The 21162-nt window shown below is 43.2% G+C and overlaps 4 protein-coding genes and 1 pseudogene across 5 annotated transcripts; 1 reads left to right on the top strand and 4 right to left on the bottom strand.

Annotated features, from left to right (window-relative positions):
• Positions 1–724: 724 nt before the first annotated feature.
• LOC139219612 (UDP-glucuronosyltransferase 1-2 pseudogene) lies at positions 725–4234 on the bottom strand (annotated as a pseudogene).
• A 1845-nt stretch (positions 4235–6079) lies between these two features.
• On the top strand, positions 6080–9027 carry LOC139219614 (endonuclease domain-containing 1 protein-like). Its single transcript, XM_070851535.1, has 2 exons — positions 6080–6414; positions 7912–9027. The coding sequence occupies exons 1-2, from the start codon at positions 6082–6084 to the stop codon at positions 8530–8532; spliced, it is 954 nt and encodes a 317-aa protein (XP_070707636.1). The 5' UTR covers positions 6080–6081; the 3' UTR covers positions 8533–9027.
• Positions 9028–9930: 903 nt separating this feature from the next.
• On the bottom strand, positions 9931–10944 carry LOC139220231 (DELTA-actitoxin-Aeq1a-like). 2 transcript variants are annotated; one of them, XM_070852304.1, is made up of 3 exons: positions 10907–10944; positions 10660–10815; positions 9931–10486 (listed from the first exon to the last, which is right to left on the bottom strand). In XM_070852304.1, the coding sequence occupies exons 2-3, from the start codon at positions 10761–10763 to the stop codon at positions 10039–10041; spliced, it is 552 nt and encodes a 183-aa protein (XP_070708405.1). In that variant the 5' UTR covers positions 10764–10815; positions 10907–10944; the 3' UTR covers positions 9931–10038. The 2 variants fall into 2 exon arrangements, with proteins under 2 accessions (XP_070708405.1, XP_070708406.1); XM_070852305.1 differs by having other exon boundaries at positions 10660–10793; positions 10907–10915.
• Positions 10945–11398: 454 nt separating this feature from the next.
• LOC139220232 (DELTA-stichotoxin-Hcr4a-like) lies at positions 11399–12906 on the bottom strand. Its single transcript, XM_070852306.1, has 3 exons — positions 12881–12906; positions 12530–12641; positions 11399–11939 (listed from the first exon to the last, which is right to left on the bottom strand). The coding sequence occupies exons 2-3, from the start codon at positions 12631–12633 to the stop codon at positions 11510–11512; spliced, it is 534 nt and encodes a 177-aa protein (XP_070708407.1). The 5' UTR covers positions 12634–12641; positions 12881–12906; the 3' UTR covers positions 11399–11509.
• Positions 12907–16217: 3311 nt separating this feature from the next.
• plaub (plasminogen activator, urokinase b) lies at positions 16218–19931 on the bottom strand. Its single transcript, XM_070852081.1, has 11 exons — positions 19858–19931; positions 19683–19773; positions 19494–19598; positions 19266–19419; positions 18560–18657; positions 18453–18485; positions 18159–18369; positions 17211–17362; positions 16984–17124; positions 16646–16794; positions 16218–16542 (listed from the first exon to the last, which is right to left on the bottom strand). Exons 1-11 carry the CDS (start codon positions 19912–19914, stop codon positions 16348–16350), a joined length of 1386 nt encoding a protein of 461 aa, XP_070708182.1. The 5' UTR covers positions 19915–19931; the 3' UTR covers positions 16218–16347.
• Positions 19932–21162: the final 1231 nt, after the last annotated feature.

Below are 21162 nucleotides of genomic sequence, written 5' to 3'. Positions count from 1 at the left end.
TTTCTGTGTTTTCACCGGATTTTGGAGCCAGTCAGCAGTTATTCGTTCTCCTTTAGAGCCTTAATGTTCCACTTCCTCTCCACCAAACAGGGAACACCATGTCTGTGTGTCCCTGGCTTGGTGCAGATGGGTATCGTCATGTCGTAACAGGGGATTTTTTTTCACCAAACTGTTGCCACAAAGTTGGAAACACATGACTGTCTGAACCATTTCTGCCGTTTGGTGCCTCATAATGAAGCAGTGTCTTCGTGCAGCCCCCCACCTGCACACCAGTGTTTGTATAACAAACTAATTCAAAAGAATAATTTTTATTTCTTGTTTTATTTGGAAACTAAAAAGGCCAAAATATCCATTGAAGTAAGACAGACTCACCGTGATATTCCTTTGCTTTCCTGTCCTGTTCATCATCTCTCGACTGCCTGTGAGGGTCCCGGCCCACAGGTTGGGAACTGAAATGATACTTTATGCTGTCACAGTCTGATTTCACTTCATTGGAGCCCAAAACAAGAAGAAAATGACCAAAAACAGAGCAGACTAAAAGCACGTGGAGCGCTTTGTCCACATACTTTTGGCCACATACTGTACCTCTGTGTGCTAAAGGCCATGTTGCCACCTGCTGGTTCAAATAAGGTAAAAGAAAATCATTACTGACTGTAGAAAGATGAATCATATGTTTTATTCAGGATTCTTCGGTGTGTCAAAACCTTTAATAACACACCAGAAATAAAACACGAAACGAAACAACAGTCAGGTGGAGGTAAGTCATAAGTTTCTGTGTGATGGAGGAAGTATTTCTTCAATTCTTACTTTTTTATTTTCATTAAATACACATTTTATTCAGTATGGCACATGTTTATGTGATAACACACAACATACAGTTACAGATTAGTACACACAGATTAGTGTGTTTTAGTGCGTTTTTAATCTGCATACCATGGCTAAGAGATTCAATCACTGGTAGTGCAACTAAAAAAAGATGTTCAGCTTTTCCAGTGTTGTAGAGGCAAACAACTGGCGTCTTAAAAGAAATGACTGCATCTAATATCAAATATCACGTAATTTAAGCTTCAGCCACTTTGTGTGTGTTATGGTGTTATTCTATATTTTTATTGTCATTATCATAGCTAAAATGATCACAGCGACAATGCTAACGTGCTAATGTGAAACAGGTATAATGTTTGCCACGGTCACTATCTTAACTTAACATATTAGCATGCTACCATTTGCTAATTAGCACTAAACACATTGTTCAGGCTAATGGAAAAGGCCATTCGTTTTGCAGGTATTTGGTCATAAATTAAAGTAATAAAGCTGAAACATTAAATGCATGCATCCAAAAATATAACATATTTCTAGTCGATTTTAAAAATATTAGTGCAAAATGTTTCCTATTATAACTTCATGGGATCACCAGAGTTTTTATAATTCATCGTGACGGGGCTCTGAATGTCTGGACTAAATTTCATGGCAATCCTGTTAACCTCATGGTGGTGCTAGAGGAAGTCAGGGATCCCCAAATTTATTAATAATTGTCCCCTAGAATCAATCTATACCTGTACATGGATCACCAAAAACACAAGGATATATCCTCTTGGAATCATGAACGTCTTTGAGTCGTTGTTGGGTAGTTTCAGTCTGACTGACAGGAAGACATGTCAGTAACCACTACTCCTGTTTGGGTTTTCTCCTCCTGCACAGTCTGCAGCAAAGGAATCGTATTGATCCCACTACAATGGCTATCAGCATCAACAAGACTGCTGACAAAAAACATATAACATCCACAGAATAATAGACGTACCAGGGCATCTTATAAGACTCAGTGCGTAAATGCGAAGCTCCTTTGTGCCTCATGACAAACTCAGTCCAGTAAATAGCCGTGTCCAGAGGATGCATTGGTTTATCCCGATGGAGAGCGGAGAGACGCTTCATGTTGTTTCTGTAAAAGGGATCGTGAACAACTTCCTGAATTGCTTCCAGAAAATTCTGGCGAGTGAGTTTGGTTGCATCTATCACCTTAGCGGCTCCTCGGGCCTCCACTCTCAAAATGTTCTCGAACTGGTCAAACAGAAGGGGTATGCCGACTATCGGCACTCCATGGTAGATGGACTCGTAGATCCCGTTGGTGCCACCATGGGCCACAAAGGCTTTAACCTTCGGGTGGCCCAAGAGGTCGTTCTGGGGCATCCATTTTACCAGTAGGGTGTTGGTTCCCAAATTGTTGGGGGCCTCACCTGCATGCCTCCATATGACCTTCTGGGGAATTTGCGCAAAAGCAGCAGCTATTTCGGATGTAATCTCTACAGGAAGGCCTTTTACCAGCGTGCCAAGAGACATTAGGATGAATCCATGCTCTCCTGAACTTTGAACAAACTCCTCCAGCTCTGACGATAAAGGCTCAGAAGGCTTACACTGAAAACCGCCAATGTAGGCGATGTTTGGCATGGTGGGTCTGGGGAATTCAAAGACAAAGTCCACCCTCATGAGCCAGACGTCTGCTCCTTGCAGAAGGTGATAGAAGTTCACATCTGGACCGAAGTACCTGTCTACCAGTCTATCATAATGAGGGCATACTATGAACTTGTCAATGCACATATTGAGGGCATAGTAGAATGTGTTTTTGGCTCTTTCCCCAAAGGTCATGTTGTCTGACACAGCGTGCCCCGAAGATGGAACAAAGGATGTTGGAGATGGAGCTACCACAAAATGCCCTTCTCCGCTGGTGATCCACCGCACATTAAAAACAGTTGGAAGCTTAAGTTCATGAGCCACCAGCACTCCCACCGGCAAGCCGGGGTCCAGGAGAACCACGTCAAACTCCGTGTCACGAATACTCTGCATGAGAGTCTTGTTTTCAAACATCTCTACCACCAGCAGGCTGGCCTGTTGGTGAATTTTGGACAGAGAAGTGAGCATTTCCCAGTAGAAGGTTACAAAGCCGATAAGAGACGCTCCCTCTTTTTGAATTGCCAGCATCTTGACCAGGAAGGTTACAAAGAAGTCCTGCTCCTCAATGCAGATGGCCTCTGGTAGGGTGATGGTGATGGAGCGGTAATGTGGTGCGTCTTCTTTGACGTACCAACTGGTGGCTGTGCGGATGACGGTGACCTCATGGCCCCTGGCGTGGAGGCTCTTGATCAGCAGGTTCATGTTGACCCAGTGGCTGCCGTCCACCGGGAACACCAGAATCTTTCCACCCTGGACAACGGGACTCGTCAGGAGGAACGCACTCACCACCAGAAGCAGAAGTGAAACTCCCGGGATGCTCCCCATTGATTCACTCTGGAGAAGAGAACAATCACAAACAATCATTATGTTTTGCTTATCTTTATTGAACTCCCTCCCGCCGACAAACTTATTCAACCGGCTGAGAATCACAACCAGCCAGAACAAACACTGTCATGGACCCAGAACTGTAGCTACCAAAGAGGACACTACGGCTGTGTTTACTTGTATTAAAACTTTTCTTTAAGTACAACCAAACAAGAAAAACTTCAATAACTACTTTACTTGACTCTCTAATTATGTCCTTTTAAAGGACTCCTTTATTCCCTCTGCTGTGAGACTTAAAACTCTGGATGGATAATCTGGATGTGAATTTTTCTGCTTGGCCTGTTGTTGTTGTGACATTGTGATGTGCTCTATTTATTGTATATCATTATTTTGTTTGATTCTATTCAATCATCTTTTATAGATGGGTTGATTGTAAAATGAATTGCCCTTTGGGATTATTACTTGTTCTGCTGATTTAGCTCAGTAGGGTTTTTTGTGTCTAGACGCGTGGCTGGGATTTACTGTGGAGAAGACCCAGAGTGCCTGAACTGTTCCTTTAACAAATCAAAGTCCAGTGGAATTCATGGGCTGACTAATGCCTGGTGTTAACATGGTCTCTAATCTGATCTAGCAGAGCCTCCATTCAAAACATGCAGAGGAAAAGTGCCCTCAGTTTCCTTTCTGCGTGTCTATTGTTGAGAAAGCTGAAAGAGGAATCCAACACCGAGCTCTCCTGCCAGCAGATCAGTCACTTCCCACAATAAACAACTGCTGAAAACAGAGGTATGTGGAGTCCTGCACAAGTTAGTGGGAGCTATGCTGGTTGTAGAGAAAGGAAAAGTGTTGTAACCTACCTTAAATCTCTGTAACAAGGGAGAAAAGTACCTTTGAGCCTCCTCTGGTGAAGTGAAGCCTGCATGGACAAGAATCCAAACTCCAAACCCGATTACTGCGTTACATAAGACAGAGGGGGCGCTGGGGGAAGGGGGTGGGACAAATGGGCTTCAGATGTATGTGTGCATTTTGAAAGGGGAGGAGATGAATATTGTTTTCCTGCAGAGCCTGCCCACACACACACACACACACACACACACACACACACACTTTTTATGAACATATTCAGTCCATTGAAGAAATGTTATTTTTGGACCACTGGGAGCAGCACACCAGCTGTAAAAACAGCAGTAGGGGCGTTATGAGTGAGTTTTTATGCTCGGCCAAGGTTTGAAAAGTTGGTGTGACTATAAAAGCAAAATGTGACAAAGTTCAATGGAAACAGATCAGTTGAATAAATCATGATGTACATGAAGCATGTGACTTTAACGACCACTGGAGAGACAAGGGCTGGAGCCAATCACAGCTGACTTTGGGTGACTTTAGGTGGGGTCAGCCTGGACTGGTCAACAGTCAATCACAGGGTCGACACATAAAGACAGACATCCATTCACGCTCAGACCCACAATTTAGATTCACCAATTAACCTGCATGTTTGGACTACCTGGGGAAAACCCACACAAACACTCTCTAAACATGCAAACTCCACCTCAGGCCTCAGGTTCAAACCTTCTTGCTGTGATGCAGCAGTGCAAACCATCGCAGCACCGTGCTGCTCAAATCTACAACCCAAATATTCACCTAACAGAAGTGTAAACTAACTGCAAACCTCTGAGTAAATAAGGGTGTGGCAGTATTACGTTAATAAGTAGCTTAATGCATGAGAGTAATGAAACTGTGTGTTTACAAAAATAACTTTAATTAAACTAGAATTGTGTATAAAATGTCCTTTTTGGATCTCACCTCTAAAAAATACCCCATATCAGTAAAACAAAAACCTGAAACTGGGATGAAAACTTATAAAACTAAGCTTAAGTAGCAAAACCCCTTTAAAAACTAACCAAAACCCATAAAGTTATAATGAAATAAAGATAAAAAATAATGAAAGAGAATAACACATTAATTTAAAGTGAGTATAATGAGTAACTCATCACAGTTTTACAGTAATTTGCAGTAAATCTATGTTTCATTGCCCCTGAATTCAACTTTTCGTGTCGTGTGTAGAAGAAATATTTGAGTCTTACCTTCAGTGAAATTTACCGAAGTGCAACAGTCAAAGCAAAAACACTCAGCACACGAAACCGACTGAAACTGATGATGTAACTGCTTCTGCTTTTTCTGTAAGAGGTCAAGAGTTAAAGAAAAGGGAACAGATCTAATGCAGCAGTGCAAACCACCACAGCACTGTGCTGCTCAAATCTACAACCCAAATATTCACCTAACAGAAGTGTAAACTAACTGCAAACCCCTGAGTAAATAAGGGTGTGGCAGTATTACGTTAATAAGTAGCTTAATGCATGAGAGTAATGAAACTGTGTGTTTACAAAAATAACTTTAATCAAACTAGAATTGCGTAGAAAATGTCCTTTTTGTCACACAATACTTTTTCTGACCTTTTTGGATCTCACCTCTTACAAATACCCCATATCAGTAAAACAAAAACCTGAAACTGGGATGAAAACTTATAAAACTAAGCTTAAGTAGCAAAACCCCTTTAAAAGTAATTTGCTGTAAATCTATGTTTCATTGCCCCTGAATTCAACTTTTCGTGTTGTGTATTTGAGTCTGACCTTCAGTGAAATTTACCGAAGTGCAACAGTCAAAGCAAAAACACTCAGCACACGAAACCGACTGAAACTGATGATGTAACTGCTTCTGCTTTTTCTGTAAGAGGTCAAGAGTTAAAGAAAAGGGAACAGATCTAATTAATACACGCTTCACTGCATTTCACTGACAGTCTGTGTGAAGGTATGACACATGTGTAGCCATTTGGTAGCTGGATTTCACTGCCAACCATCGATTATCAACATGTGTCGCTGCTGCACTCTGGCCGTGGTCGTCCTGGCCCTCACTGGAGGGTGGTGCCCGTGTGCAGCTGATGTCGGGGATTTTGCTCCGTGCCTGCAGTTCTTCTACAAGTCTTGGCCTCCCAAAGGTCTGGCTGGGACCCCGATCTGCCAGCGGTATAACAACCAGTACCGCTTTGCCACGTTGTACAGTCGACCACGCCGCTCCCCCTGGTTTTCAGCCTACTTGTACTCTGTACCAGCAGGAAAGAGACCAACCGCGTCCTGGAAGTTTGAACCACAGGTGAGGATGCTTAAATACTGTGTGTATAGAAGATTTATCCAGATGTTTGATTGTGCAGCTTGTTTCATGTATGCACATTATATTTCCACTGAAACAACACATAATTCTTCAATGTTAAAAGACACAATAGTTAATTTAACTTTCTGACACTCCAGTTTAGCTGCTCAGTTCTGCCATATTTCACACGGACATAAACCCTGAGTGCTTTCAGGCCATAACAAGAAATTGAGGAAATGAGCCCCAGTAAAGGAGAACTGTCTCATGTTTGCTCCGTCAGCTCCCCATGCTGCACAGAATACTGTGCTGTGTTTGTATGTAGACTTGAGACTTGTGAAACTAATCTGGGACACTAAAGGGCAAGAAAGTATCTGGACAGTCAAACAATACATCCACATGAGTCTGCGGTCCAAACATGCTGCATGGGGTTGAGGTCAAAGCTCTGTGTAGGTCAGTCAGGTTCTTCTACACCAAAGAGGGAAAAAAGATTTATTTATGGGTCTGGTTTTGTTCACCTGGGCTTCGTCATGTTCAATCAGCAAACACACTATTGATTAAAATATAAATGAGCTTGTAAGCAGGGTGATATCGTCCACTAAGGACACTAAAGTCATGCCGTCAGTATCTCTTCTGTGAGGATTTATTTTATACACAACAACTATTTTTAGGCTAAAATCAGAAGGAATGGGGAGATTTTATATTTCTCCAATAGAATTATTTTCATGGTCGTCTTGAAGGCTTCATAATAGCCTTTAAGCAATCAGGTAAGAAGATGAAAACACAGAGAAATGAGAGACCCAAATGCAGAATCACAGGGCCGAGGCAGGAGGAAGGCAACACAGAGTGACGTACAGTCCGTTATGTAAGTCAAAAACCAAACATCCAGAGAGTCAGGTCGGGTAACGGGCACAGGTCGAACATCCAAGAGGCAAACCTGGCAAATGAGCTGCCCAGCAACAGGTGTGTGTCAGCTGAGCAGGCTGGCAGCTGATTGGTGGACAGACAGGATGGGGGGCGTGTCAGTGGGTGTGGATGGTGTACCTGTGGGAAAAGCTGCCAGGTGCTGACTGTGTGCAGGAGGAGTGTCCATTACTGTAATATCTTGGCAACTACTGACATTAGATTGTCATGAAATTTGAACATTCGTGTTCCCCAGAGGGTGAATTTAAATGACTGCACCAATAAGTCATTTTATTTTTACCAATATTTTGGTTTATGACCAAACACCTGCTAAACTAATTACAAATTACTTTGTCTTAAGTGCTAATTAGCAGATGCTAGCAGGTAAAACACAAACAAGACTATACCTGCTAAACATCAGCATGCTAACATTGTCACTGTGAACATGTTAGCATGCTGGTGTTAGCCGTTAACCTGCCTGTTAACGGGGGCGTCCACACAGTTTTGGCTTCACTCATTGGGTCAGTTTTCCCCTGAATTACACTGTAAACCATAAAGTTGGTTTAACATGAATTCAACCTTCCACCCTCTAATAACCAGCTAGCCTACCCAGGAGCTGATGGCAACATGATCCCCTTCCCTCCGGGCCCTGTGGACCAGAACGTGGTGGACAGCCAGGCGGTGGACCTGGACTACATTAATTCCACCTATTCTCGCGGCCACATGAACCCCAGCCTTCACCACCAGAGCCACGAGGACCGCTCGGCCACCTTCACCCTCACCAACGTGGTTCCTCAGAAGGCCGGCTCCAATGACGGGCCCTGGGAAGCCCTGGAGCAGGCTGTCAACAAAACCTTATCCGCCTTCTGTCTCGGAGAGGCTTACATAGTCACTGGCATCATCCCGTACCAGAGCGACGAGCACTGGCTCCATAACCACCGTGTGGCTGTGCCGGAGTATATTTGGTCTGCCTACTGCTGCCCAAACTACAACAACAGTCTCCCAAAAGAGCTAAAGGATGCTTTTCCCACGTATGCAGCCATCGGCCGCAACGACCGCAACAGCACCGAGGAGATTGTGCCTGTTAGTAAGGAAGCTAAGAAACAGTTCAGGGGCTATGACGTGAGACAAATGTCCCTGGAAACACTGGAGATGTACCTGAAGGACAGGTTCAGCACGGTGGTCAGTGTTTTTAATGAGCAGTGCTCCGGATCAGACTGATCAGAGGTTATATTATCAAATAAAAACATATTTTAAGTGCTATATTTGTAATATTTCATTTATTTCAGACTAAATTGAGTGCAAAGTGCCTTTTCTACAAACAAACTGACTAATTGTGTCCTTTGTTTGTGCAAAACTGTTCAAACTGACCATTACAGAAATGATTCATATAATCTGGCACTGCTATAGTTAAGGTCTGGTTAGGTTCAGCAGGTTTAGGCACAAAAACTACTGGGTCATGACTGGGAAAGACTGTGGACGTGACTTTAAACCACTGTAACATGTAAAAAAGAAACACCTCCTGTCTCCGTTATTTCATTGTTCAGGACCTGAACTGATCATTTCCTTTTTCTTACTGGTTGTGTTGCCGGTCTGGTGGAAACAAACAATTCAAACCAACACTAACAGCAGACACTAACCTCTGTGTTAACTCCAGAAATCACACTGCAGCTTCTTGTCTTCTTCAATAAAACTTGTTTTAAATGAGTAGTGTGACAGTATGAGAAATGTAGTCATTTTCTTGCCAAGAGTTGGATAAGAAGTTTGACACCACTCTCATGTCCGTAGATTATAAAGGTGGAACCAGGAGACTGTTAGCTTAGCTTAGCATAAAGACTGGAAACAGGGGGAAGCAGCTAGCCGTCCAGACTTCCTAAAAAGCACCTGTAAAGCTCACTAATTTATGACTTGTGTTAAGTCTTAATTTACAAACCCACAAGAAATAGTTCAGAACAAAACCCTCTGTAAAACCTGTACTTAATGTTTTTAAACTGTGGCTTTTGTACCGATTAAATAAACCAGATAAAACATATAAATCAATGAGATTTAAAAGGGCAGCAGGCAGATTTTGTGCCAGGCTAGCTGCTTCCACCTGTTTCCAGTCTTTATGCTAAGCTAAGCTAACGAGCTGCTGGCTGTAGCTTCGTATCTACTGTACAGAAAGTGAATAATCAAACTTTTCCTTTAAATATTGAGGGCAGATGCTTCCTCATTCCTGTAGTGTGAGTGCAGGAGAAAAGGCTTCCACTGTGTTGTACATGCACCAGATACTTCTGATCACTAGGTGGACACCTTGTGCAGTTCATGTAGATGCAGAAAAGCTGAAAACCAGTTTGTTTTGTCTGCACACTGACAAGAATCATCAGACCTCATTATCGTGGAAATCTACTTGAGTTTTGTTGTATTATTTACAATAGTAATAATCATTTATTTTGGTCTATTTTTTAAATCACATGACTTTATATGATGCATACATAATCCAGTGTATAAAATAAGTAGAAGTGATGTTTGTGCTTTAAATGAAAGACAAATACAGGCTGATAAATGTCTGAATGACAACATTAACCTTTGCCAAGACCTTTATTTTTGTTGTAATGATCACTGAGACTCAAGTTTTTGGCTCGTCATGGATTTATTGCATGAACAGATGTTACAGTAGCGCAGGAGCACAAAGGGCCAAACATATTCAACACTTCTGTGTCAGAATCACAAAAATCAATCACCCACTCAGTGAGACTGATGCATCATTGGAGTGAAGAGCTTGTTCCACAGCTCCACCTTCATAATGGCCCTGCCCATCGGGGACATGGTGGCCTTGATGTCCAGCTGCTTGCCCTCAAATGTGAGACCACAGCCGCTGGACTCCTGCCGCACAAAGCCCTCCTCTTTGTTGTAGTACATCTCTTTGTACAGACTTTGGTCGGTCTCTCTGCTCGAGTCGTAGATTCCCAACGCAAACCAGTTCTTGTAGGTGTTGTAGTTGTAGGGCACGGAGAACATTATGGCCAGTTTCTCCTTAGCGCAGTCGTTACCCCTCTCGAACAGGTCGTAGGTCAGCACGCCCACTGCGCCGGTGGCTTGTGCGCTGGTCTTGCTGAAGTTGCAGACCTCGGTGTTCATTGGGCGCACGGTGGGTTGTGGGGGGCTGTGGCAGTTGCCGCTCTCAAGATAAACCCTTGTTTTAAAAGGCAAGAAAAGAAAGCAAAGGGATAAAACTAGGAGCCACAAACAGAAAACTAAATAATGAATGAATTCAAGCTGCATTTTATCCATGCAAAGGACCAGAACATGCACTCTTTCTCCAATAACACTCAGCTTTACGGCATTGTGCTTAAGTCTTGAACCTACTTGGGGTCAAGTAGGCAGTAGCTGTTGGTGAGGTTGGCGATCTCGATGGTGACGTTCCTTCGGCTTTTGAGGTTGGCTGCCAAAGCCTCTGCTGTCTCACTCATATTGCTGCTGGTAGCGACAGAACACGAGAACTGTGGAGTGAAAACTGCAGACCTGTATCACAAAGAACGAGGAGCAGATTATCTCCTGATGTTAACGGCGCCTGTAAAAGTGCTAAAACCTCCGCAGGAGTGGACTGGCTTACCTGTCCGGATCACAGGTGTGGTGCTCGCTCTGGTGAGACCTGATGTGAAACTCTGGGTCCACTCTCTACATCTTGCATGGAATGTGCAACACCTTGAACCCCACCCATAGCTGTCTCCACCCACAGTGCACACCCACTCCCTGTCTCCACCTGAGGAATGTATGCAGAGGCGTGAGGACAATGTGCAGCATCAGCGTGGGTTTTTTTGTTTTGACAGTACTGTTATTTTTGCAAGGCTAGAAGCTGGTTTGTTCAGCTTGTCGTGACATCATCTCATAGCTCAGTGTGCCCTTATGCACCACACCTTTTGTCTGCACCACACCTTTCGTCTGTGCATCTGCAATGTTGCTTTTACTGTCTGATTGTGGAGGCAAGCGAGCAGGACCTGTGCAAAGCATGATGTGCAGTCTAACACTGAGGTTTATTGTGATTTTAATTTAAAAGTGATGATACAAATTTAAGATGATTCAAAAAACACTGAAGACAAGAAAATTATTATTTAGTTTTTTATTCAGTTAAAGCACCGATACATGACATGACATGACAGACAAATCTCCATCAGCTGTGTTCTTACGTTTTATTCTCACACGGTTACAAACACACTCATCTGCCCATCTTGTTATGCACCTCCAGTTTAATAATAGCCCTGCCCTCATCAGACATGCAGGCCCTCACGTCCACCACCCTGCCCCGGTACGCCACCCCAGAGCCGTCGGCCTCGTGCCGCACAAAGTTGGTGAAATCCTTCCCTTTGTACATGTGGTCGTACAGCTTGTCGTCGCAGGCTCGTGTGTGCTCGAAGATGCCCACCCCCAGCCAGTTCTTGAACAGGTTGTAGTCGAAGGGCACAGAGAACATGACGGCGACCAACTCGTTGCAGTGGCGGGTGTTCATGTTGAACAGCTCGTAGGTCAGGACGCCCACGGCGCCTGATGCCGTGTTGTCGTCCTTGGTGAAAGAGCACACCTCGGTGTTGGTGCTGCGCACGGTCGGCTGCGGGGGGCTGAAGGGGAAGCCACTTTCCATGTGCACCCTGGAGGGGGAGAAGAGGAACAAGTACTGAGATCTGATGTAACTTAAAATACGTCGACCACATAGTGAAAATTCTCCATCACGTCCTATATTTAATATTCTACTCAAGGAAAAGTGCAGCAGAGTTATGAGCTAAATGCTCCTGAAGTATCAGAGGCAAGAGGATCGTAAAGGCCGGGGTGGAGTCGAGTCCAGTGGTGTCCTCCTGCAAAGGGTCACCAGATAAATCAGAGGGGACATGAGATGTTTAATAGAAGAAGAATTATGAAAAACTAAATTCTGCTGCGCAAATCTGATTTATTTTTTCTCAAATTTTCCCTGTTTTTATGGAAATTCATGGGATTTGATCTATTTATTGACAAGGGGCCCAAAGTAGACGCTGCTTTTGGGTTGGGTCTTTAACAATGAATCTTGAAATTAATGTATTTAAGTAAAAAGCAAAATACAATAAAGAGGAAATACTAAACAGTTAAATGTACTCCGCTACTGTCCATCTGTAGAAGTCACGCACGAATGGATTCAAGAAAATTTCAGGTATTTAATCAGTGTGTTTTTACAGAGAGGACACGCCGTCTGACAGCGTTTTCTTACTTTGGGTTGACGAGGCAGTACATGGAGCTGACATTGGTGATCTCTATGACACAGTTGCGGTTGGTGGTGAGGGCGGTGGCGTGGGCCTCTGCAGTCTCGCGCATGGTGACGGCTGAAAGACAGAGGCAGAGAAACTGATGATGAGGAGGACTCTTCTGTAGTAGGTGGAGAAGATGCCCTGCCTGTACTGCAGATAAACACTTTTAAAACACACTACGACATGTGAATGAAAAGTCTGATGCATCCAGGACACCAAAGATCACTATTTCATCTTGACACAAAATAAACAAGGCTTCTCTTCTCTCTCACATTTATCCTCTAACATCACAGAGACAACTCGAGCGTACTTACTTTACTTTATGTCGGCAGGGAGTGCTCTGAAAACAGGCTGGAGTTCGGTTTGGAGACAAGCACGAAGTCCCACCCTCCGAGGCTCAGCCACACCTGCGCACGGCCAGAGGATTCAGTAGGTGTGTGGTAGGACGAGCAGCGGTCACACCCCAACACAGTCCAAACATGATGACTCATTTTACATGAAGCCTGAACAATTCATTTCTTACATGCACTGTCAGTCTTTTCACTGCAAGTGTGACATGTGATGGATGAGCACAACAGACCTGCTCAGTGTGTTGGGCTGTGTTCCAGCGTGTCCTGGGTGGAGGTGATGGATGGATAACAGCAAACACACGCACATAAAGCCAACAGTGTCTGCAGGAAAACAACCGTAAAGAGATTCAAAATGACCACAGAGAGACACAAAGAAATCAGCTGATCGAGGCTCAAAGAGACAGAATCATTTCAATATGTCACAGAAATCAGAGAATATGAATTTGTGCATCAGAACGTTTCTTCTTTTCTTTTCTCGGCCATTAATGATCTCACGACCCCTCAGGTTTATCACCCAAGGTTAATCTGGGCCCTGTTTTTTAGTAGTTTGGGCTCAAAATGACTGGTAGGAAGAAAAAACATTCTCCGCTCAGGCCACACTGGCTGTGATATATATCCTTTAGGACAACTGCACCTGATCACAGTAGGTCCACTAAAAGTGCTTGTTTGATCCACTGACAGGCTCAGAGTGTTATTCTAAGTGTGTGACAGCATCATGGAAAGGATCCCTACAGAGAGAGACCTGGAAGATCCTTTTGGTTTAACCACAAACAGCACACACACCAGACTCCATTCACTAAAACAGGGATTTTAGAGAACAGGACACAGGAGCTGCTGCCTCCATCAGTTAGTTTGTTTGTATTGTTGTGTGACTTTGGTGTTTTAAAGGGTTAGTTTAGATCTGAAGCTCGGTCACAGTTTGGTTTCACTGTTTCCTCTGAGGGGAACTGGATTATTAACAGCTTCTGGCCTCATCGTGTTAGAAAACCATCGTCTGTCAGCGGTGGTGAGGAACCTCCTTCGTTTTTACATCACTGGCTCCATCATGTGGTCAAACCTAAACTGTCAGGAGAATAAAGAGACGTTCATTTACATCAAAACAAAAATCAGCTTCTCCAGCATTAAGCAGAACTTTTATTAACAAGGTTAACAAAACAAATTCAAACATTCAGATGAAAACTGTGTATGTTCATATAATCTGACACAGTTTTACTCTACTAATCCGCCCAGTAGCACACAAAGTATCTAAAATTGGCTCCATATTGACGAACTACAATTTTAAAATAGTCTCACATGTATTCATTAGTGATTAAAACAGAATATTCTATAATAATATAACACATAACAAGTACTTTTACTTACTTTAGTTCATTTTACTGATGATGCTTCTGTACTTTTAGATGTAACAGACTTCACAACACGGTGCTTAAATGGTGAAACCTGAAGAGGTTTAACAACAATAGAGGCACAAATGATGACCTGATAAGTGGATGGTGCCATTATTCTACAGGTTATGTTCATAAAAATGTTCATAAAGTGTACAGAGTTGTAGCCATTTGGTTATTTAGCCAAATAAAATGATGTAAGTAGATCAGCTTGATTTAAAATATGAAAAGTAAAGTGAAGTTAAATGTTCCCGTCAGTGTTCACTGCTGCATTCATGTGTTCGTGTTACATTTTACTGCTGTAGATGTTTAAGGTTGAGCTCATTTGAACTTTTTTTAGATCCAGTTGGGTAAACAGTTTGTGTAGCTGAAGAGGAGGTTTTTCTCCGCAGAAGAGCAGAAACACGTCGAATATGTACCTGAGTGAGTAACTGTACTGGTCATTATGTACCAGCTGTTTGGGTAAAACCTTCATCTAAAGGAACCGAACACTGAACTATCAGTCATAATGAAGAGCAGTTTCTGGAAAACACATTTAAAGAATAGAAGATGGAAAGGAGCAGGACATCAAAGTGTTTTTAACAGCTAAGCAGAGTTTCATTAAAAACCGTCTGTTAGTCCTATTTCACCCTGCAGGGACACTTCTGTGTTTTTATATCATCATAAAAGCAACATTTCAGGCTGTAAACATACTGTAATGGAGGATTATTAGACAACCAGTGGCCAAACAGTTCAAACCCTGGTGAACATCACCATTGTTTTATTATGTGACTGAGATTTAGATCATAATTACATCAGATCTGTGTAATAAAAAGCTATTTTCAGTTGTTTTCGATGTGGACTTTGGTGTAAAACGACATACTGTATGTGATTAACATGTTCAACATGATGGAATAAAAACATCAAAGATCCAAATGCAAAAAATGAACAAGCTCTTACAAAACAAAGGGCTCCTGAGGCTCTGACTGTCAGTCTGTACATACTGTGGTTTTATGTGTCCGTCCTCTGTTCCTCTTCCAGACGTTTTTATCCCAGTAAAAAGGATTTTTTTGGGGAGTTTTTCCTGTTCTGAGTGTCAGATCTAAGGACTGACGGTGGCGTCATAAGTTGTACAGACTGTGAAGACCCACAATGCAAAGTGTGGCTTGTGATTTTGAGCTACATGAATAATCTCTGACTTGTTAGCTTGATAGTATATTAAGAAAAAAGTAAATACAATTCATTCAATATGGTTTTTTTCTGATGGACAAACGGTTTTGCCAACAATATTTACTCTTCTTCTTCCTGCAGATTAATAAGCAACAGTCTGCTATACAGAGAATCTGTGTAATAAACTCAACCCAGAGGAGGAAAATGTAAAATATTGCCAGCTTTGCCCTTTAAAGCTGCAAACAGCAGCCTCTGCAGCCACAGATGATAATTACAGCACGCTGGCTCATTTTATTCAGCTGATATCGGAGCGTAGAGCAAAGCAACAACTAAAGTCAGAGCTGTGACACACTCTCCCCAGGAGATCACACCCACTCAACCCAAGCTGCATAGTGAGAGTGTCTGGGGCCTGGAGAGGGTGTCCCACCTGTTGGGCCCCACTGGAGCTTATTTCAGATACAAATATGCACCGTGAGGGTTTGAACTGTGCCATGAATCACACACGTGATGTTTGTCAATTTAAAAGAAGTCAAAAAAAGTCTCAGTTTGTCGTAAAGATGGGCGCTGGGTAGCTAGTAGCTAGTTAAATCTTTCTAATTCTATATTTTCAAAGTCTTCAACAGTTTTCTTAACTTGCAAAGTTGTCTTTTAAAGAGACAAACATCCTGTGTGGGATTCGTGGCACAATCCAGACAGGATTAAAGAAATCATTTGTCTTGACTAGAGGACATGTCTCTTGTGAAATAACTGTGGTCCACAGGAAGGGGGCAGGACTGTCCTCTCTATGACAGAGGCACAGTTATAGTTCAGTGTGCCACCAAAATGATTTAGCAGCTGTTATTTTAAGGTGAAATAGTAGCAGAATGTTCTTTTCTAGCAGCACAGTCAGCTGCTTCGTCACTTCTGAGGGAACATGGATCCAGCAGCGATGGACGACAGCCCCGTCTTCTCCTCGATCCATGCGTTGTAATTGGTCAGCCTGGTATAAACGCCGGGTCGAAACTCCTTCGCACAGCCGTCGCCCCAACTGATCACTCCGAACTGGAAGAGCCGGTCGCCGACCTCGCACACCAGAGGCCCTCCAGAGTCTCCCTGTGGGAAAGATGAGTGGTTTTGGTAGAATAGTACTAAAGCGGATCAACAAACTGGTCTGTGGAAGCAGAAAGCAGATCTGGTCTGGGCTTGTCGTGAATACCTCACAGGCATCTTGGCTCCAGTCGGGCCGACCGGCGCAAAACATGTTATCAGTGATCAAGCTTCCATAATAATCCTCCTGTCGGCACACATCGTCAGAGAGGAGGCTCACCTGGGCCTCCCGGAGGAGCTGGGAGTTGTACCACAAACCTGGAGGAAGAAACGCCTTTAAAACACTCAACAACTTATTATTAAGCCTCGTAATACGTGTGATTAGAGGAAGAAAAGAACTAATTACATTCACTAAAGTGCCGTAGTAATGTGCAGGAACGTTTCTGCTCTCTGTGTGTGTACATAACCAAAGCTCAAGGGTACTTTGGGGAACTCTTAAAGCCTCACCCTGCTTTTCTTTCCCATATCCGGCGATCTCACAGGTGACACCCGGCAGGAGGCCCTGCTGCGGCGGCGGCAGGCAGATGGTCTTCACCGTGCTGCTCTCCTCGGCACACTTCCCGTGTTTGGCCCTCAGCTTCAACAGGGCTGCAGAGCAATCATCATCAAGGAGTTACTGTCGTCGTCATCACGCCACAGCGTCACTTCTGTAGCACCTAAACACTCGTTCTCACCGATGTCATTGATGAAGTTCCCCTCAGAGTTGTCGAACCCTGCGTGGACGATCATTTCTTCCACCCTGAATTTCTGCTCCGCGGTCGGGTCCGTCTCGTTCAGGGCGTTCTTCCCCAAGATGACGGAGAAGCGGCGCAGTTTGGAGAGGGAGCTAAAACACAAACACACAAATTTTACTTATATAGCACCTAAAAAACTCAACTGAGAAGTGCTGCACAAAGTAGGGGAACCACTTTGGGTGCTATATAGTACTAAACTAACTAAACTAAGCTTAAGAACCAGTAAGGAACCTCTAAAGAGCCATATAGGGGCTTCATGGGTTCTTTAAACGAAGTGGTACTATATAACACCTAGACGACCCCAACAGACGCCCAGAGGAACCACATTTTTTTGGGTGTAGAAGGTCAGAAGAACAACATTAAACAGTTAAAAGCATCACAGATCGACATCCCTCTGTGTTTTAAGTCTCAGCTGAAGTTGTAGCTTTTTGTGTTTTGAGTTTTCATGTTTTAATGTTGTTCTTCTAAACTTCTACACACAAGAAAATGTGGTTCTTCAGCGGGTCTTTGGGGTCGTCTAGGTGTTATATAGTACCACTTTATATAAAGAACCCATGAAGATGTTTCTTTAGATGTTCCTTAGCTTAGTTTAGTTGCTTGGATAAAGGTTATCATGTAGTATGAAGCACCCAAAGTGGTTCCACCTTTTACTTTTGTGCAGCTCCTCTCAGTTGAGGTTTTGGAGTTCATATATTAGTCAGATTTTACTTACTTACTTTACATTTTGTGTGTGTAGAAGGTCAGAAGAACAACAAGTACAAACAACAGTTGAAACTTTACAGATCGATATAACAAAAGCTAAAGAGGCTTAAAGCACCCGGGGGTGTCCGATCAACCTGCTGTTTCCTGGCACCTGCTGAGGCTACAGTAAGTGATGTCACTCCCTACCCGTCGGGGAAGCAGTGGGCAGCTGTGAGGACCCAGCAGGCTGAGATCAGACTGCCCCCGCAGCGGAAAACCCACTCCCTGGATTTACTGCGCCAAAATATGGCAGCCACCCACGGGTGGGATTCCACGGTGGCAACTGTTCCACCCACGATCTTCATCAGCTTCCTCCTGGAGCGCCGGCCACATGTCGACTCTCCAGCTGGGGGGACGGAAAGTCAGAGCGGTCAAGGGAAAAGGCCCGACAGAGGGGCTGGATGAGCTCCAGGAGAAACGCAGGGAACTTACTGGACTCCGGCTGGGTGGGTGCAGGCGAAGGTGGGGCTGTAACTACAGAAGATTAGAGAGCTTTAACCGCTGATGAAACTCCGGCTTAGACTTTAAAGACAGAACGATGCACTTACATGACTCAAAGCCACAGTGTGGAATATCACAATACTCCCACTCCAGCTGCTGGTCTCTCCACACGTAGCACCACGGACGCTGTCTGTACAGGAGGTTTCTGCAGCATGTGACATCAGATATATATCTTATCTTATCTCCTAAATCCTGCATCCAAAAAGTTAAGAACAGCTAATAAATTATGATATATCATTAGAGGTGAGGCCACCCAGCATTTTATAAAGCAGTTACTGGTAATTTAACTTTACTAGCAGCAACATCAAAGCAATGAACACAAGAATTAACTTTAATGAAATATATATATATATCATTTAACCCAACCTGAATAATGACTACTTTTACTTTTGGTACTTTCAGGATATTTTAATTCGAATAACTTTTGTTCTTAAGTAACATTTTGGATGCAGGATTTTTACTTTAGTTAAACAGAGCACAAAAAAGACATGATAAACATAAATACACTAAATATACGACCTCCATATATACAGATAAAAGAAAAAAAATAACGAATAATGTAAAGAACTGGTATAAATATGTAAATAAATAGTCAATAAATAGAATTTCACGTTGTGGATCGTATGAAGTAAAGTGATTATAGTGACAAAAGGTGATGATAACCAGCTTCTTCCATCACTATCTCAAGCTACACTGAACCAGAATACAATCACATCAATGCTCTGTATCATATTGATCCACATACTGACCCACCTGCAGTAGTTGTGCCTCCCTGAGTGGACATCTGAAGCCATGTACCGCTCCCTGGTGTTCGAATCCCACTGTTCACATGTTCGCCCGCTCTCTGATTTAGACTCTGTGCCTCTGTAGTACAGGCCCACGCCCTCGTAGCAGTCGGCACTTTTTACTGCAGGGACAGCAGGGCGGTTTAAAAACGTGAAAAAGATGAATGGAGTCTGGTTTGCTGGTCGCGCTTCTCACCTGTTTCACAGTGTTTCCCCTCAAAACCGTCAGCACACAAGCAAAACATGTGTTCACCGGTGGTCAGAGACGGGACAGAGGTGCCTCCGTTAAGACAGATCCCATCTGTGTGATATAATAATGCACTTCATGATCAATACAGCCTGGTGTGGATGCGCAGGTCAGTCTGACCAAGGTGGAGTTTCTCACCTGAGCTTTCAAAGGAGGAGGAGAATGAAGAGGACGAGGAGGAGGAGGAGAAAGCAGGAAATCTCTCCCATCTTCTTTCTCTCAATAGGCTCTAAAAATACAAAAAAAAAAACAGATGAAAACCCTTGAAAATAAATGCAACACCTCAATATATGGAAGATAAAAGTGTGCTTACTGCTTCCAGGGCTGCCAGGGTGCACATTAAAACCCCAAAGCTGCTCGTCGCTGTCATGTTGCCTCTCTGCACACACTGAAACCCAAACAGCAGGATGAGGGTGCTTTCAGGGAGCAGTGTGGAAACCTCCCCAGGGTTTATTCTGTTTATGCCGCTTCGTCTGCTGCGTGCAGGGAGGAGGGAGGGCTGTGATTGGCCGAGGAGCTCCCCCCGACGGGCCGGCCCACGTTGGCTTGATGTGAGGAAATCGCTGCTTGTGAGTGAGTAACGCTTGTTGATCCACATTGTTAAATTCCCTGGAAGCACAGCAGTGAGTCTGTGGTGTCAGATTGGACACGCAGCTGTTGACATGGTGACTTTAACAGATTCTGGACTCGAATCAGTGTAGACGAGTGAAGACATAACTCTGTGAAACAAGCGTGTGACTGTCTGGATCATCATAAACCTGCAGGATGTCGGTGCCCACGCCCTGTGACACCTCAGGGAGCCTCAGCGGTGACACCACAGCAGCACCGGTTGGGTAACTGATACCTGGAATAAGACCACATGAAGAAGAAATTAGCAGACTGAAAGTGTTTTGGCACATTTTTAATCACTAATTAACGAAGCAGCTTCCTGTTAGTGGTACTTTTATTTATTTATTTGACTTTATTCTACTTTAAACGACCTCTTTATTGTTTTAAAACAGTTCTTTTCTTTGCTCGGAGCAAAACACAGTGAAATGTTTTAGTGTTTAAAAGAGAATATTCAGAGTTAATGTTAATAATTAACTTTACAGAAGGAGTCATGTGGAGTGACGTGTGCTGAAATAAAATTAGATTATAATAAGAAAGACGGCTGGAGAGCAGCTGTTAAAACAAGTGTTCATTCTAATTATTCTTTTTTTTATTACATTTGCAATTTGATTTATTCTTCTTTCTTTTTTTTGCATTGAAACTTCACTTAACATAATAAAGTTTAACTTAACCCTTTCATGCATGAATTATGATCCTTACCTCGGTCAGAAGTGTTTTTATTCATCTTTAGGCTGAAAAACAAGATTTGAACTTTATTATAGATATTTTTACATGTTGAGTTGAAATCTAGCTCCTGATACATGATGTACACTTCAGTGGACATGTGATTAATCAGAATTTCCTCCCAATATAAAATAAATTCTTGGAAAATTTAGCAACTGCATGACTCCTTAGATGTTACTTGATGTCCCCATATGTTTCTTACCTGCATGGTCTCTTTTTCTAGAAGGTTTGAACAGAAAGAAATGAGCACCTTGGTGTTTCTGTCTGTCTGTCGGCCATCTTGGCT

Source organism: Pempheris klunzingeri, chromosome 20, assembly GCF_042242105.1.
Source record: "Pempheris klunzingeri isolate RE-2024b chromosome 20, fPemKlu1.hap1, whole genome shotgun sequence".
In the NCBI taxonomy this organism is placed as follows: Eukaryota; Metazoa; Chordata; class Actinopteri; order Acropomatiformes; family Pempheridae; genus Pempheris; species Pempheris klunzingeri.
The sequence above is the reverse complement of the archived record's forward strand: the minus strand, read 5'-3'. Positions and strand labels throughout refer to the sequence as shown.